Source organism: Phaenicophaeus curvirostris, chromosome 15, assembly GCF_032191515.1.
Source record: "Phaenicophaeus curvirostris isolate KB17595 chromosome 15, BPBGC_Pcur_1.0, whole genome shotgun sequence".
NCBI lineage: Eukaryota > Metazoa > Chordata > Aves > Cuculiformes > Cuculidae > Phaenicophaeus > Phaenicophaeus curvirostris.
Window position 1 is genome coordinate 2,122,389 of NC_091406.1, and position 17,562 is coordinate 2,139,950.

General features: G+C 41.2%; 1 protein-coding gene across 8 annotated transcripts in view; it reads left to right on the top strand.

Annotated features, from left to right (window-relative positions):
* Window positions 1–17,562, top strand: part of RAPGEF6 (Rap guanine nucleotide exchange factor 6) — a 123,935-nt gene that overhangs the window by 70,000 nt on the left and 36,373 nt on the right. For 7 of the 8 annotated variants that reach the window (XM_069869355.1, XM_069869361.1, XM_069869357.1 and 4 more), the window contains 9 exons: window positions 4,019–4,150; window positions 10,948–11,131; window positions 11,973–12,109; window positions 13,046–13,204; window positions 13,723–13,875; window positions 14,336–14,500; window positions 15,758–15,865; window positions 16,543–16,746; window positions 16,966–17,074. In XM_069869355.1, coding sequence (XP_069725456.1) covers window positions 4,019–4,150; window positions 10,948–11,131; window positions 11,973–12,109; window positions 13,046–13,204; window positions 13,723–13,875; window positions 14,336–14,500; window positions 15,758–15,865; window positions 16,543–16,746; window positions 16,966–17,074 — 1,351 coding nt within the window. The remainder of the gene's footprint in view (window positions 1–4,018; window positions 4,151–10,947; window positions 11,132–11,972; window positions 12,110–13,045; window positions 13,205–13,722; window positions 13,876–14,335; window positions 14,501–15,757; window positions 15,866–16,542; window positions 16,747–16,965; window positions 17,075–17,562) is intronic. The other variant, XM_069869360.1, reaches the window with a different exon arrangement.

Here is a 17,562-nt window from a genome sequence, read left to right on the forward strand (position 1 = left end):
CTGCATCTGGAGTAGGACACTTGGGACGTTGTGTGCCACCTTCAGAAATCTGACGTATGTTTAACAAAGAACAGTCCAGGCTGCTTTTGCTCCTGGGTTTGTGTGGCTGGATCAGCTGATGCTGCTATTAGGATGTGCTTGCAAAGTACTTAGTGTTTTTCCTTTCCTCTTTTTCCTGCTGGAATTTGCAATCTCTCTTTCAAAATTCCCTTTGATGCAGGGTTTTTGGGTGCAATTGCCAACTGTATTTCCTTGGCTCTGTGGGAGGGCAGAGCTGGAGGTGGCTACAAAGGCCATAACTTCTGTTTTTCTAACTTCCTTTCGCTTACAGCTCTGAACCAGTGTGGCATTTCAGTGGAGGCTTCGGTGTTAAGGATTTCTTTGTTGGGAAAGGTCAGTCACAAGGATGGGCTGGCACTGCTGCAGGGACTGGCTGGACCAGCATGCCAGACACGCTGGTATTCAAATTCCAGATTATCCCTTGTAAAAAAAGGAGCTGTTATGGTTTAACGTGGCAGGTGGTCTGTTTCTGTACTGGGTGTTCATTGGAATGTAGTGGCTGTCCAGGCTTTCCCTACCTGAGGCTGCTGGGGACAGTCAGGACTAGCCTGAGAGTGCACACAGCGAGCCAGAAGATAATGCAGGTAGATACATCTGCATCTGAAAGCCACTACCATGGACATAAGTGAATGTTGCTATTTTGAACTTCTTTCCTTAATGCATAATTTTTCAAGATACTGGTGCCATTGTAACAACAATTTCTTAAGTTTCTTCCCCCTTAATCCCCAAGAAAAAATTCATACTCAAATAATCACAAAATCATGGAATGGGTTGGGTTGGAAGGGACCTTTACAGGTCACCCAGTCCACCCCCCGGCTGCGAGCAGGGACGTCTTTAACCAGATGGCCCTTGCTATAAAGTCTGTCTCTATCATTCTTACAGGAACCCTTTAGGGACTTGAAGGCTGCTCTGAGGTCTCCCCAAAGCCACCTTTTCTCCAGGTTAAACAACCTCAACTCATGAGCGTTATTCAGCAATAGTTAAGGCAATGTTATAGCACTTTCAGCAACTTCACAACCACATCCTGCGAGTCCTTCCCGTGTCCGCTGTCATGTTGTTACAGAAATGCCCTATCCATGTATTGCTGCTTAGTGAGCTCTGAAAGAAAGAACAATCAGTTTGGGTAATAAAAATGACATACAGAAGACAGAAGCTGTGATTTATTTTGGGAGATTGAGTAGAGTGGCAGGCAGCACTTTAAAGGTCAGTTGTCTCAAATAAACCTTATCTCTCTCTCAAATTTAAAGAGATATTGCAGTGTTTCCTTACATCGAACATGCGTTAAATGTCTTTTACAAGAACATATTGCAGAGTCCAGCAGGAGCATCCTACATCCCGTGTGCTTTATAGGTGATGGGAATGAATGGGAGTACTGTCAGGGGGAATGAAGACCAGTTGTTAGTGATTAATGAGTTGGTAAGAAATACTCCTTAGGGAAGGCTGGTGGTGTTTGGAGTTGGTCTCCAGCGTCTGTTTGTGAAAATGGCATATAAAGAACATGCATGTTTTTTTTTTTATTTTGAGAACCACATGTTGCTCAACAGCCTTCATCATAAGAACCTCATAATTTCATCTAAATTAGGGAAGAAGGTTTCAGGGAGACCTTAGAGCAGCCTCCCAGCACTGAAAGGGGCTCCAGAAAAGCTGGGGAGGGGCTCTTGGTCAGGGAGTGCAGGGATAGAATGAAGGGGAATGGTTTCAGGTTGAAGGAAAGGACTTTTGAGATGAGGTATCAGGAACAAATGTTTTCCTGTAAGGCAGTGGTACAGGTTGCCCAGGGAAGTTGTGGCTGCCCATCCCTGGCGCTGTTCAAGGCCAGGTTGGATGGGGCTTTGAGCAACCTGATCCAGTGGGGGGTGTCTTTGAGGGACTTTGAGGTCTGTTCCAACCCAAACCGTTTTCTGATTCTATGAAAAACTGTATGTGGCAATATGTATCTGTGTGTGTGTTGCTGTCTTTGAGCCAGAATGGGCTTCAGTAGCTCCACTTCTTGGCGGAGAACTGGAATCTGCCCTTGGTCTCCTGGGAAATCCAGGACTCCATTGTACTCTTGGTTCTTTTCCTGGAGCTGTTTTTAAAGTTTGAAAATCATTATGAATCTGGATAGCAGGGAGCTTAAATTTGATTTCTCCGTGTCTGCATTATCATGGTCAGTATGGGACTTGCTCATGGATGGAGGGAAATCTGATTGGAGCTTAGCTCGGAGCTGGTTATTGGGATAGGAAGCTTTATAAAGACAGGGACAGGCTGTGAGGAGTCTGCAGCCAAACTGTGGTTTAGTTAAGCTGGGGGTAATGAATCTGTAAGGGTCAATTTGTTCGGTAATTTAGTAGAACTCCTGGATTTCAGTTGTGTGACCTCCAGGGTGCTGGTGCTGCCAGCAGCCCTGCCTGGCCATTCGCTAGCAAGTCCTGGGCTGCTGCTGGATGTCGTTCTCCCTGGCAAATGATGCACTGACCTTGCTCGTACTTGCTGTTCTTTTTGTGTGGACAGCAGCGCTGCGGTGTGTTTGCAGAGGAGCTGGCTGACGTGTGGAACTCCAGGGAGCAGAGGAGCAGTGTCACCCTGCGGCACGGGCTGCTCAGGCTGCTGCTCGATGTGGCAATGGAGGTGGCAGATGGGGAATAGCCTCCCATCATCACTGCAGCTGGCATCGTTCAAATAGCAGTGGCTCAACTAACATCCAGATCCCCACAGGCTTTAAGGAAGATGATGTGCCACTTTGTGTCTCGTGTCCATTAGAATCCTAGAATCATTTAGGTTGGAAGAGACCTTGAAGACCATCAGAGCCAACTCTAAACCTGGCACTGCCAAGTCTGATAGTGCTTTTCTGTACAAAAATGTGCCCTGTAGAAAGAATTCATTTGGGGATAAAATGTACTCAGCAGGTGCTCCACATCAGAATTAAATTTTGCCTTTCCTGTGTCACTTTTAGACTTCATTGTTGTGTAAGCGGTCACATCTTGGCGTACGTCAGCTCCGTGCACGCTGGCACATAGCGAGTGCACCTTTTGGCTACTGGCTTGAATTTTGTCAGCTGAGGGGTTTGACCTCTTTGCTGTTCTCAAAACCTGAAAATAGATTTTTTTTCTTTTCAGCCTGTATAACCTCTTGGTGGCTAAACATAGGCTTCAAAGTGTTGGGTTTCCTTTGTATTTGGATCAAGTTCACTGTTCTATACGTACTGGGGTTTTTGTGGGAGTTCATGAGAGTTTAGCAATCTCCCGCTTCTCAAACTTTTTCCTTTTCCGAATATGTGTGAACATAGATGTTGATTTACAGGTTGGGTGTGTTATACTTTCTTTTTGTAAGTAAAATATAACCAAAACTAGAATAATATAAATATTAGGGTAGTGAAAAGTAGATTTGTTGTCTCTCAGTTCACAGAGTTGTTTTGCAAGTTAGGATCTGAGCTGATTTTTAGAGTCCATATTGATGGTTGGGTTTGAGGAGCCATTGCCAATGTGAATGTCACTTAGAATTACAGATGGCACAATGTCCCCCATATTCCTCATAAGTTTTGATAATCAAAAATATGTTACTTGTTTCAGAAGTGCTCCCAACCATTTTTTGCCTGCAGTGGGGAAGGTTAGGAGAGACCTACAGCACTGCTTAACCAAGACTCCTGCTCCATATCAGCTTGCAGCCTAAGCTGATGTTTTAAGTCTGTGGGCTGGTAGGCTTATGCGCTCTCCTGTTGGTCTATATTGGTTAGCTGTGAAGAGGGTAGACCTTTGTTTTATAGGAAGGCACATCATTTTCTGTTGCGTATGAACTCTGAATGTGATTGAGCAAGCTTATTCTGAATTAGTGTTTCTTCACTGTGTACATCAGGTTACAGAGGGGCATTTGAATGTTCAACAAAAGTTTTATGAATAACTTTGTCTTCAAATTAGACTTACACATCTTGTTCTCCTTTTTTTTCCCCACCTTTCCCCAAATCCCTTTTTATTTACAGCTCCCAGCTGATCTTACCAAGATGCATCTTGCCGACAATCCTCACCCCCAGGTGACTCACGTCCCCTCGAGCCAGTCGGGATGTAGCATTGCGAGTGATTCAGGGAGCAGCAGCCTATCTGATATTTATCAGGTAAAATTGCATTTGTTTCTTAGTTTTCCTTGCTTGACATGAAGCATTCCATAATCAAACCCAGCGCCTGCTTAGCTGACACTTGCCCTCTTGGCACTTCTGCTTATCCCTACACTGCTCATGGGACTTGCCACCTCCCCAGTCACAGAGGAGTGAACAAGACTTTGTAAGGCTCTTCATGTTGCTTTTCACGTCTTTATATACCATCAAGTGTGCTGTTGCTTTTCAAAGTCGCATTTGGTGATTTATGGGATCATTTTTCTTCTTTCTGAAATGGAATAAATTTCATGAAATCATTCTTGTGTTTCAAATACCTTCCTGATTATTTGTATTTATTGTTAATAGCAGAAGTTCTGTTCTGCAAACAAAAGCATGGTAATAAACATACTCTGTGCATCGACTGACTGTGGAAATTCCAGTGTTGCTTGCTGAGAACAGAAGTTGACTGCAGTCCAAGGATAGCTTTCTTTTGTTTACAAGTCATAGAGTTAAGTTACCTGTCTCGTGTCAAACTGCAGGGCTAGTTTCACGGTGATTTTCATTCTGGTTGGTGAGGATGGCCATCTTGGCTTTGTCTTCATCAGTAATTGCACAGCTTTTCCGCTCTCCAGTGGAAATCTGACTGCAGTACTGAGTACATTGCGACTGTCGAGCACATTGTAGGTGTAACTTGATTTTAGACCCCTATTCCCTTGGGTGCTGCCTGGGTACTATTTCTATATACTAAACCAATCAGGGATATATCTTCTTTACAGCAAAGTATCTAGAGGTGACTTTAAAAATACAGCATGAAAAGCAAAATTCCTTTTAGAACATTAAGTGTCTTTATGCATTTTTGTCCTACTTAATCTGTTACCATACTGCTTCTTTAGATTTGCTACCGGGAGTAGCTTGCATCCCGGAGAGGCTTTTCAAAATGCTCTGTGAATTCCCTGACTTCTGAGAGGCAGTGCTGGAAGATTTTGTTCTGCATCGTGATTTTTTTTTTTCTTTTAATTTCCTGAGTCAACAGAATTGATTTAATTAGTCAGAGTCACCAGAACTATCCTGTCTAGTACCTCAACATCTCATGTATTAGGATGCTGACAGACAGTTTTCCTGACCATTGTCTGCCTGCCTGTCTACCTGAGTAGTTTGGAGAAGTTGCTTTAAGTGAAAAGCACTTAAAATATATTATTGATAAAGAAAACAGCATTCCAGTCATGAGTGAATACTCTATCGCATGTGGTTAATTGCGTCTGAAATGCCTTGTGTCTGCTCTTCAGAAAACGCCAGAAGAGAATAATTGTTAACAAATAAGAATGCTATAAATGAAAGAAAGAATGGAGTAGCTTATTTTTATAAACAGTGATGAAATGTTTTTTTGTACCCTAAGGAGTTATTATTTTATTAACATGAAAAAGACTGCAGATTTTCTGCTAATTTTGAGGAGCAAGAGCCTTTCAGGTTGGAATCAGCTTCTTGGTGACGTTATCTGTCTGGCTCTGGATGCTGCAGGGACTGTGGACACCTGTAAATTCTGCTGAGGATTTCCAGCCAGCTGGGGCGATGTTGAGGCAGGTTGCTACTCTTAGAATCACATGAGCTCTTCAAATATAATATTACAGCAATGTACGATCACAGTGGATGAAGAGATCACAAGGGGAAAAAGAACCCCAATCAATCCACTGTTTGTTTTCCCCCTTCTTGATTTTTTAGTGATTTTTTTTTTTTTCTTATCTTGTCTTTGTATGAGTAATGTGCAAGCAGTCAAACGCTGCGGGCTGCTCTGTGGGCTTTGTTTCAGTAGCTGTCACGGTTTTGTTTGTCACCCAGTTGTAAGTGCACAGATAGAGGCTGTGTGATGGAGTCATGGCACAGTGTTTACCGTGGCATTATATTGCAATGACACATCAACACAGACTGGATTTGGGAATCAGAAAGAAACAGAAAAATGTTTCTCCCGATATTATGAAGGCAGAGAATCTCTTTGATAGGCAATAAACCTACATTTTGAGTATAATGTACTGACTGAGTAGCTAAAAGCATTTTTGATACATTAAATACAGCTTTTTATAAGGTATTTGGAAAATGATGCTTTGCTGCTGCAGTTGTCTCTGTATCTGTTCCATGCCAAACTCTCGAGGAGGATCATTACTGTCAGCAGAGGAAGAGCATTTGTGAATAATTTTGATTAATGTAGCCTTGAAATGACCTTTTGAATTAATGGTATCTTAACATTAATTTTTACAGTAAGTAGTGCAAATGTAATTCCACTATAAGAAAATAAGATCCGAGTAGTAGAACCAGAGAGTGAAGCAATTTTTTATTAAGATTTGGAAGGAGTTTCCGTTCATCTGTGCACGCTTTATTCATTGAGGTGTTTCACTTGTTCCAGCTGCTTCCCAGTCGAGCATGTTAAAAAGGAAATGAGGAACGTAAAGCTTAAGACGAGATCAGTGAAAGAGAGTCCTGCCTATAAGCCCCGCTGTGAACGTATTGCACTAAACCCTCGCTTAGCTGCAGAAATGTAGGAAAAGAAATGTATGAAGCAATTTTTCTCCCTTCTTCTGTACCGTTACTGCTCCCTGTTGGAGCTTTCAGTCTTCACGTGGTAGAACGTCCAAACGTCTGTATTGCAAAGTCCAGCTAGCTTGGAGTGCTGCTAAGCAGTTGGGTTCCTGTCAGACTGTAGGCCTTTTTTTATAGGAGAAAAAAAAAAAGTTATTCCCTACGATGGTTGAAACAATTTGCTTAAAGTCTATATTTTTAATTATTTTTTTTCCCCCATTCAGCCCATTTCTGCCAGCATGCTAGATTTCAGAGCTGTGGTGTTCAGACAGAAGCAGGGGGCTGTGTGCGCACAGGAGTTGAAATGTATGAGGGTTTATAGGTTCTGCGAACAGCTGCTTTGACATAGGTATCCTCAGGGAAAATAATTCAACAGGTATTACAGAGTGAAAGCATCTTTCTTTGCCCTTTGATAGGCCAGGCTTTAAGGCAGCAGCCTTGGTAACCTAGATAATCCAGATCGTATCTGTAGGTGCAGATGGGCAGGGTCTCACTCTGCTGCTCTTAATGCTCAGCAAATCTGCAAATCTCTTATCTCTTTAATTCTATCAGTGGTGTGCTTAAAAAAAAAAAAAGGGAGAGAGGAACTTTAAATCTTTCGTTTATCACTTTGGCAGAATGCACTCTTTGTGGGCGGCAACATTATTGCCCAGCCATAATTCCAGTTGTGGTTAAGGTTTTGATATTAAAATGCATTATCTATAAAATATGCATCAGGGAGAGGGCCTTACTGAGAGTTTTTCTCGGTCAGTTCTGAAAAAAGACTTGGACGTTTTTCCCCTGACAGAGTTGACATGAGGGGAGGGGTGAAAACCCTCCCTCTTCAGAGCAGGTTGCATGAAGATTCATGGGTACTAAAATACATTATTGTATGGAGTTATTCTGGCATGGGAAATGTTTTACATGAGGCGCATTTAATACTTTTTTTTTCCTGTCAGTGTATGCTTCTGATAGGCATTTTAGTGGAATCTCCAAAGCTTGCAGGGCTAGTTCTTACATCTTTGGTTTCCAAAGCGTAGGTCAGCGTGCAGGACATCTCCATGATCAACGTTTGGCAGACGTAACTGAAACACATTTGCATGGGAACAGGTTGCCCTGGAGGTGTTAAGGCCAAGTTGGATGAGGCTTTGAGCAACCTGATCCAGTGGGAGGTGTCCCTGCCCGTGGCAGGAGGATTGGAACTGGATGGGCTTTACGGTCCCTTCCAACCCAAACCGTTCCATGATTATATGTTAATCGCTGTGGTAAATATAGAATAATAATAGTATGATTTCAAAATAGCAAGCACCTATTTTGGCAGTAATCTGGTGTTAACTTTCCAGATGATTTATGTGACTCACCCCCTTCGAGTCTGTTCCTCCTTCCTTTGCAGTAGATATTCTTGCCCTATAGACCCTAATCCTGGAAATCCATATTTATGTAAGGTTTGAGGATTACAGTTTCTGGTTTCATTTTGTAAACTAGTAGTTCACAAATGTGAATGATTTTGATATTTGATATTGGGAGCAGCTGGGGCATCGTGGTTGGGAAGAGCTGTTACCTCTGCCGACAGCTTTATGAGCAGAATCCTCCCCGCTCCTTCCAGCACTGTCTGACCTGCCAATGTTTTGTTGGCCATCTGCACCTCATCTTTGAAATGTGGTTTGAGGGGCATCTCTTATTTCATAGCTCATTCAAACTATAACTTCTGTATCAAGAATAGAGGAGATTCTTATTGGCTTATAATGAAAATTTTCAAGAATCATTTATCTGTAGAACCTACGGCCTCAGTTTTGTGGTCTTAGGTTGAGGTTGTTGAAGTGGGAAATAATACGGGAGTCAGTATCACTCTGCCTGGAAAAGTTGATAGCAATTGTGGCTATTTGGATGAAGAAATGCTAGAAAAGTCCTTGAATTAAATGCTGTGCCGATCACGTGCTGCTGAGACTCTCCAAGCACAATTTGCACTTGGGCACGATTCCAAAACTGTTAATGTGAGCTGCATAAGCCAGTAAAGTGATGTAATGTAAAACAGATTTAACCCTATATATATATATAGTCTTATTCTCCTCTGAAAGAAATATTTAAATTATTTAAGACTTATTTATTAGGTTTGCTGGCTAATTACTAAAACGAGGACAAGCTCAAAGGTCCAAGGTTCTATCTAAACCTTAGTCTTTTTGTCTAGTGGAAGAAGGAAATGCTGCCCATCTGTCCAAGTGCTGGGGCCTGCATTAGCTGATCAGAGCGGAGTGTGTAGGAAGACAGAGGCAGTGCAGTCTGCTGTGAATAAATAATTTAAAATGGGCATTGTCTTTTATGAGGCAAGGAAGGCAGGAGACAAGCATGGCTGAGTAAGGACCTCCTGGTCAAACTAAAGCACGAGAAGGAAGTGGATTCAGTGGAGCTGGAACACTCTTCATGGGAGGAGTATAGGGGTGCTGCTCAGACATGTAGTGTTGGGGTCAGGAAAGGTAAGGCACAGCTAGAACTGGATTTGGCAAGGGATGTGAAGAACAACAAGAAAACCTTTTGCAGGTACATTGGTCAAAAAAGATTAAAGAAAATGCATCCCCCTCACACGTGCAAATAGGACAGGAGAACTTGAGATGTGGAGAAGGCTGAGATACTCAACAATTTTTTTGTCCCAGTTTTCACTCTTCCCACATCTTCTGAGTCCCTTAACCTCAAGGCAGGGACTCTGGGAACAAAGTCCTTTCCATGGTAAGAGAAGATCAGGTTTGACACCACCTGAGCAACCTTAACGTATGCAAGTCCGTGAGACCCAACCAGATGCATCCCAAGGTCCTGATGGAGTTGGCTGATGCGGTTGTTAAGGCACTTTCCATCCCACGTGAAAAGTCGTGGCAGTAAGAAGTCCTGGTAATTGGAGAAAAGGGAATAAGACTATGGGAAGACCTTATTACAGCAATGCAGGATTTAGAGTCTTACAAGACAGACTTTTTACCAGGGCCTGTAGTGACAGGACAAGGGGCAATGATTTTAAACTGGAAAAGGATCCATGTAGCTTGGATATTAAGGAGAAATGTTTTATTCTGAGGGTAGTAAGGCACTGGCACAAGTTGCCCGGAGAAGCTGTGGCTGCCGCACCGCTGGGAGTGTTCAAGGCCAGCCTGCACAGGACCTCGTATTTATTTTGAACCTTTTTTGAGCATGTAGAGTGTTTGGTGTTTTAGTTTGTCATCGGTGCTTTTGTACAATTGCTAAGAGTTTTTTTAACTGCAGGTGATTATTGTAAATGTGTTCGTTTGGAAAGAAATAACCTCCATTTTGTGCAAGCCTCTCTATAATTGCCTCACACTTCTCAGTGACACATCTTGTTGTTCGCATTTTTGAATTTGAACAGAAAATGATTTGCATGCTGGCTTAAAGTGAAAAAAAAAAAGACTGAGCAACTACTTTGTGGAAATAAAAAATTTGAAACTACTAGGTTTTTTTTTTTTTGCCTTCCATCTGTTTGGAAATGTATTTTCATGCAATTCCATCATTTAAACTTTACATAAGGAATTAGTGTAAATGATTCCTGTGTGATTCTGCTTTGTGTTGCCAGTATTGCTTTCTCCACCGTTGCTTGGTGTGTTTGCCCAGCGTGATGCCTCTGTTGCCATCTATTGATGACAGCAGAAATGTGTCTGCAGGCACTGGGTAACCAGTGGTGCTACTGAGTTATACTATTATTTTGTTAATAATACAGGCTCAAATTGTGGAAAAAATTTTGTTTATGTGAATTCACAAGAAAGAGTAAATGCTCTACAATGAGAACCAGCAAATAGTCACCCTCATTCCTCAATTTCTCTATTCCGCCTGACTTACTCTATGCCAGGATTCAAATCCGGGTTATAACACCAAAATGAAATCAAATCCCTTTTGTATTACCCACACAGTCTGCTTTGCTTTTTCCCTCTGTCACACAGTTGATAGCTTTATGTTGCCTCTAGTTCACTGGAGGCTGGGAAGGACATAAATGATATCTCAGCAGATTAATTTTGTTTTCAGAACTTGGGATGACACTGCCTGTAGAACAGTATTGCTTTATGCCCATGGTGTAGTTTTGCACCATCCTGTAACTGCAGATTTTGATCTAACTTTTTTTTTTTTGGTTGTTTGTTTTTTAATAGCATTCAGAAAGGGAGCTGTTAAGAATTTCTAGTTGGAATTGCTGGTCACAGAATTCTTAGCTGCCTAAGACCATAAATCATTAAAATGAAGTTATTAAACTCTTTGTCTGATGGATGTTTTATTTGTAGGCTACGGAAAGTGAGATGGGAGACGTTGATTTAACAGGTCTTCCAGAAGCACCCGTAGACTCTGAAGACGAAGAAGAAGAGGAGGATGAAGATATTGACAGAACTTCAGATCCGCTTCTAGGGCGAGATGTTGTACGAGAGTGCCTTGAGAAAGAGCCTGCAGACAAAACTGATGATGATATTGGTGAGGAAAAAGCAAATATAAGATCTTTATGTATCATGTAACTTCTATAAGAGACCCGTATCTGAAAACTGTTTAAAAGTTAAATGTATATCCTAATAATTATGAATTACTCCCCCCAGAGATAACTTTGCTCTAGAGATACTGTTAGCTGAATGATTTCTTCTCCTCTTATTGGAGAGAGTATTTATTCTGGGAAACTAAGTTCTTTAAAGTCCCTGAGATGCTCCAGGTGTTAAGTGTTGCAGTCATTGTATGTGTTGATATAAGCGAGGGATAGGTAGCAAGGGAATTTTGACTGCCTGAAACTGAATACTGAACTAACTGACTGAATTAGTTATTAAATGTCAAAGAGAACATAGTACTACGGCAGTACAGTTATATACTCAATTGTCAACTGCAAAACATTTAAGATGGAAATAACTTACAGCAGCATTTAACTAAAAATTGGCATTAGTTTTAATAGTAAAATTTGCGCTATGCTGTAGTTCATGTTACTTCTCTAAACACTGGAAAATCATTTCATGCTCCTATCAAGCTTACAATTACTGCACTGTAAGGGTATTTAATTTTTCTAAATGTTTGAAGCTGCAGTGCTTTTACACCCTAGTGAGATGGCTGCCGTGAGAGTCAATCAGAACATGCTCGAGACTGTAGAGGCGAGTTCTGGTTGTTGATGACAAAATGCGTGCTGGGCTCGCTTAGCCACAGGCACTAATGGGATTGTAACACCACTGAGCAATTTCTCTGTGAACTTGAGTTTTAATATACCTGTGGAAGGGAAGGTATCTAAGGAACCCTCGGGCCTTGCAGTCGTCATACCAATGTGTCTTTTGTCTAACAGAGCAATTATTGGAATTTATGCATCAACTCCCTGCCTTTGCGAACATGACTATGTCAGTGAGAAGAGAGCTTTGCTCAGTGATGATATTTGAAGTAGTAGAGCAAGCAGGAGCCATTATTCTTGAAGACGGCCAAGAGGTAAGTTACTGCTTACAACACAGTTGGAGTTTATAGTAGGTTAGCAAGGGCATCTGGGGTGAAGGCTGGAAAATCTGTTTCCTATTCCACACCTCTCCTGCACCTGAAATTTAAGGAGTTCTTCTCTTGCCCTAATCTATGTCCAAAATCCCCAAGCCTTAGCCCATCCCTTGGAGGGATTCAGCCTCGATATTGCTGTCCCGTTCAAGACTTCAGCTTGGCCAAGTATGGATGTAAACCAGCAACTAGGATGTTGTTGTCAGCTAAGTGCTAACATCTCAAGGAATTTGTGGCATAGAAGAATGCATCATTTCCCTTAGTAAAATAACTCTCTTCTTAAAATGTAGTTTTAAAAAATACTAATGTGGAGAGGGATCCTTGCCCAGCAATATAAGTATAAAAGAAATGTCCAGTTAAGAGCAGTTTCTGTATGTGTTTGTTGGGAGAAGAGAGATGTTCAGATTAATGGTCTGACTCCTGACATAGGTTCTCTGAATCACTGTCCTGGAATCTCTCTTTGTCCTTGGATCAAGACATCTGGGATGGCCGTAGCAGGTCATCCCTCTAAGAGGAGCGGGCAGGCTTTCGTCTCTGGTCCTGACCAAATGGATACCCAGGGGAAGAGTATTCATTCTTACTAAATGATATGAATATCTTGTAGCAATTAGCCCACTGATTAAGAAAGCACTTCATCAGCGTTCCTCCCTACTGAATTAGTTCAGAAATGAATCGAGAATGCTGAAAAGCGTTCTTGTTTCAGTCATCTTGCTTGCTGCTTTACAGTGCACATTTGCAACATTTAATTCACTAAAAAACTGTTGTGACAACAAACTGCAGACTGTAAGAATAAGCCTTGCTGAGAGAAGAGCACTGGAACAGCTTATGGAAGTTTTTGAATTGCTTCGCTTTCTAAACTTGTTTTTTCCCTTCCTCTAGCTTGATTCTTGGTACGTTATTTTAAATGGCACAGTGGAAATCACCTATCCTGATGGGAAGAGTGAGAGTCTCTGCATGGGAAATAGTTTTGGGATTACTCCCTCTCTGGAAAAGCAGTACATGAATGGAGTAGTCAGAACCAAAGTAGATGATTGTCAGGTAAGAGCCTATACAATTACCTCATATTTTTAAATATCTTATAAAAGAAAACAGACTACTTTTGTCCTAGGTGTACGATCTTTATTCCAGGAGCAGAAACAAGGAGATTAGTGTTTTATGAGTTGGGGGCTCTGCTGATGTTGGTTGTGCACCCTTGAGTAGCTGAGATTTTTCACACTGCTCTTAGGCGAGAGAGGGGATCTTGTGCGTTGTGCTGAAATGCAAGCTTAGTCCACCCCGTGTGGATGAGATTGACATGCGCTAAGAACAGATCCGTGGAAAATATTCATTTCCACTGCTTACAGGCTTTGTCCTCTATATATTTAGCCCGTTCGAACAACCTTTGGAGATGTAAGAAGGTGACGAGGTTTATCTGTCTTCTATTTCTAACTTTCTCTGTCGTATAGTTGGGCAGAACAGAGTGCGGGTGGTATCGAATGCTGTGCTGTTGTCACTGTGTCGAAGCAGCCCAGAGATGTTTTGGGTATTATTAACAATCTTGTGTTATTTGGGGGCAGTTTGTGTGTATAGCCCAGCAAGACTACTGGAGGATTCTGAACCATGTGGAAAAAAACACTCATAAAGTGGAGGAGGAAGGAGAAATTGTTATGGTAAAGGAGCACAGGGAACTGGATCGCAGCGGAACCAGAAAAGGACACATAGTAATCAAGGTGAATTTCTTGCTGTGCTTTCCATGAATCTATTAAACCTTAATTTATTAGTAAATTAATACAATTTCAGTTTGAACCATATACTCCATTTTGTCTGTCTCAGCTCAAAAAGATTGATGGAAGGAGTTTATGTTGTTATGCAAATTTACTTCCATCTCCCTTAGGCTGAACACGTCTAGCTTTATCCAATCTGTTGAATTCTGTATCACGAGCACCCTTTGTGTGTCTTGACCTGTTTTTTTGTTACCAGGAAGAGGAACTTAGACTGCTTATTAAAAACAAAAGGAAGGGAAGTTAAAAGCTGTTATAGCCAATTATTACTTACGCAAAACATTTGGGCACGCATTAGTGTGCTTTCTCCTGAGTTTGGAAAGGGAATGTACTGTTCCCCTGGGTTTATACTCTGTAGGAGAGGTAGTGATGGGAGATAGCAGTTATTTATTTGCATTCAATTTTTAAGGCAACACCCGAGCGACTCATCATGCACTTAATAGAAGAACATTCTATTGTGGATCCAACCTACATCGAAGATTTCCTTCTAACGTACAGAACATTTCTAACAAGCCCCCTGGAAGTTGGAAATAAACTCCTGGAATGGTTCACAGTGGACAGCCTCAGGGATAAGGTTGGTCTGAGTCTGAGAGATTTGTATTTCTGGTGAAATGTCTCCAAAGTGATTCCTTTTTGTGTTGCTGATGAACTAGGATTTTGCTCCAGCTATTTCATATGAACTGTTTTCAAGCCAATTATTTTCCCCTCGTATCAAGAAAGGATTCTCCAGCGTGGTGTATGGGTATAGTGCGCTGTCCTGAACTAGGTATGGCGCCGCTTCTCTTCTGTAGAACATTTAATACTGTTTTCTATTTATTTTTATTTACTATTTTCACTAGAAACAGTGGGAAATGGTGTTTGTGATCTCTTGAACATACCATCTTTTCACAACAGCGTTATCCTTGTCTTCCGTTGTTTTCTGCTGTAGAGCTTTTCGGTATATTGAACACATTTAGTTTGAGCAGCTTATTACAAACTCTGTTCCTAAAATAAACTCTGCTCCAGCCAGGTGCAGTTGGTAAAAATACTTGTATGAACAGTACGGGTTCAACTCGGTGTAGCTGTATGCACAGACACATGAAAAATATTCATAGTCTGGAACTTGAATCTGTGTCCAATTTGTTGAAAATTATGGCAGTAAAATTCTTAGCCAGCCAGGTTTTATGTGTTGTAGCCTTGAGCTGAAGGAAACCCAACAGACTATCAAACGCTGTGTGTTTTTGCATAGGAAATTGTCCAGGGTCCTTTGCTGTGGTTACCGCTTCTCCTCTTACGTTTTGCCATGCTGCTTATTTTGGCAACTACTGTGTTTTAAGAGAAGGAAGGTAAAAGAAAACTGTCTCAGCAAATAAAAGGAAGTTGCTTTTAGATGAGAGACTGCTGTAGATTAATGTTTTTTATAATGTGGATGGAAGGAATAGTCATCAGACTGACTTTATCGTGGATGGCTGTAACTTGGTAGCATGTAAAAAAGCAACCTGCAGATTTAACTAAAAGTTCTTAAAATAAAGCTTTTTATTATCACAACATATTTCCTAGAGCTTTCTTTAAGGACATCATTAAGATGCTTTAAAAAGATAAGTTTTATAAACAGCGTAGGGAAGAGTTAACCGCAAGTGGATTTGTGCACCACTAAATCCCAGGTGATGTAGTCAATTAGGTACAAAAGTGCTTAGTTTTTTGTTTTTCTTTTGTTTCCACAAAAAAAGGAAAAGATGATTTGGAGTGTGAATGTATTTGCTTCTGTTTGTTAAGCACGTCCTTGTATTCTTCCTTGCTGATAGAAAGATTATAGATTCCTTTATATATACATACTTCTACTTTTTGGCAGGTCACCAGAGTGGTCTTACTGTGGGTGAACAATCATTTTAATGACTTTGAAGGAGATCCTGCTATGACTCGATTTCTGGAAGAGTTTGAAAAGAACTTGGAAGATACGGTAGGAGCAAAAAAGAATGATTGTCCTACTTTATAGTGGTACACGCTTTCATTTTCCAGTGTGTTGCTGGTGACTAACACATTGTCGTCTTTAAGTCAGTAGATGGCATTTAACGTGGACGCATTTGTTCTTAAATATATTTTTAGATATAAAGCCCATATAAAATAGAACATACGGCAGTCATTTATGTGGTTTTGCATTACTGCAAAAGAGGACAAGGTTTATTTAGTAAGATTTGGATACTTGGCACCTTAGAGTCATAGTCTGGTTTTGGTTGGAAGGGATCTCTGAGATCATCCAGTTCTACCCCCTGCCATGGGCAAGGACACCTGCCACTGGATCAGGGGCTCCAAGCCGTTTCTTCTTGATATCTCATCTCTGTCTCCCCTCTTTAGCTGAAAATCGTTCCCCCTTGACTTATCCCTGCAATCCCTGTTCAAGAGCCCCCTCCCCAGCTTTCCTGTAACGCCTTTCAGTACTGGAAGCTACTTTAAGGTCTTCCTGGAGCCTTCTCTTCTCCAGGCTGAACAACCTCAGTTCTCTCAGCCTGTCCTCATAGCCGAGCTGCTCCAAGTCACAAGTACTTTTTCTGGCACATTTGCTTTTTTTCTCACTACTGTTTTTCCATTTCTAGTAAGAAAAACATTGTATTACATTTGCTTTCTTCTCTGTTTCAGAAAATGAAAGGGCATCTCAGATTGCTGAATATTGCCTGTGCTGCCAAAGCAAAATGGAGACAAATAACCCTACAGAAACCTTCTAGAGATTCACCACTGTTTTTCAGTCTCCTTGGAGGAAGCGACAAGGGTTTTGGTATTTTTATAGAGACTGTGGAAGTGGGCAGTAAAGCAGCAGAAGCTGGACTCAAACGTGGTGATCAGGTAAAAGTTCATTTAAAATATCCATCTCTCTACTTAAAAAAATCTGATTGTTTTGTTGGATTGATTCCCATCTAATTTAGATCATCCCAGTTTACTGAGGCTGGATGATTTGATAACTTCTGGAAGGTACTTACTGTGCCTGTATCATCACCTTTGTATTTGTAAGACTGTTACAAACAGAGTTTCTGTTAATGGTCCAATTTTTATTTCTTCCTAAAGATAATGGAAGTTAATGGACAGAATTTTGAAAACATCACCTTTGTAAAAGCTCTGGAAATCTTGAGGAACAACACTCATCTCTCCATTACTGTAAAAACAAACATTTTTGGTGAGTAGACTTTATGGGATGTGTTTTTGTGTATATGAAGGAGAACTCCAGCCTTTTTGGCTTTAGAAGTGAAGTAAGATGTCGCCTCTTTCTTCCAACGTGTTCTAGGAGTGCAAAGTTGGGCAGAAGTCCCCTTTGTGCATCCTTTTGCTTGGATAAGTTCTTGTGTGCCAAGAGCTGTGTGCTGAATGGCACAAAGCCAGCATAGCTAGCTCTTTACTCCCCAAGAAATCCTCAAGTGCCTGGTTAAGCAGCTTTAGTGTCCCTTCATGCAATATGGCTGAAACGGAGCCAAAGGATCCGGGCCAAAATGTTTTTGCCAAGAAACAGTAAAAATATAAAACTGGGCTTTCGTAAAACTTATTATAATGGCTGTAAAAGAATGATAGGATAAATTGCCTTTGTATCTGAAATTGAAAAGGGAATATGAAAAGTGGAGTGACCTGTAAATGTTGGCTTTAAATTGTCAGTGCGAATATAAACACATA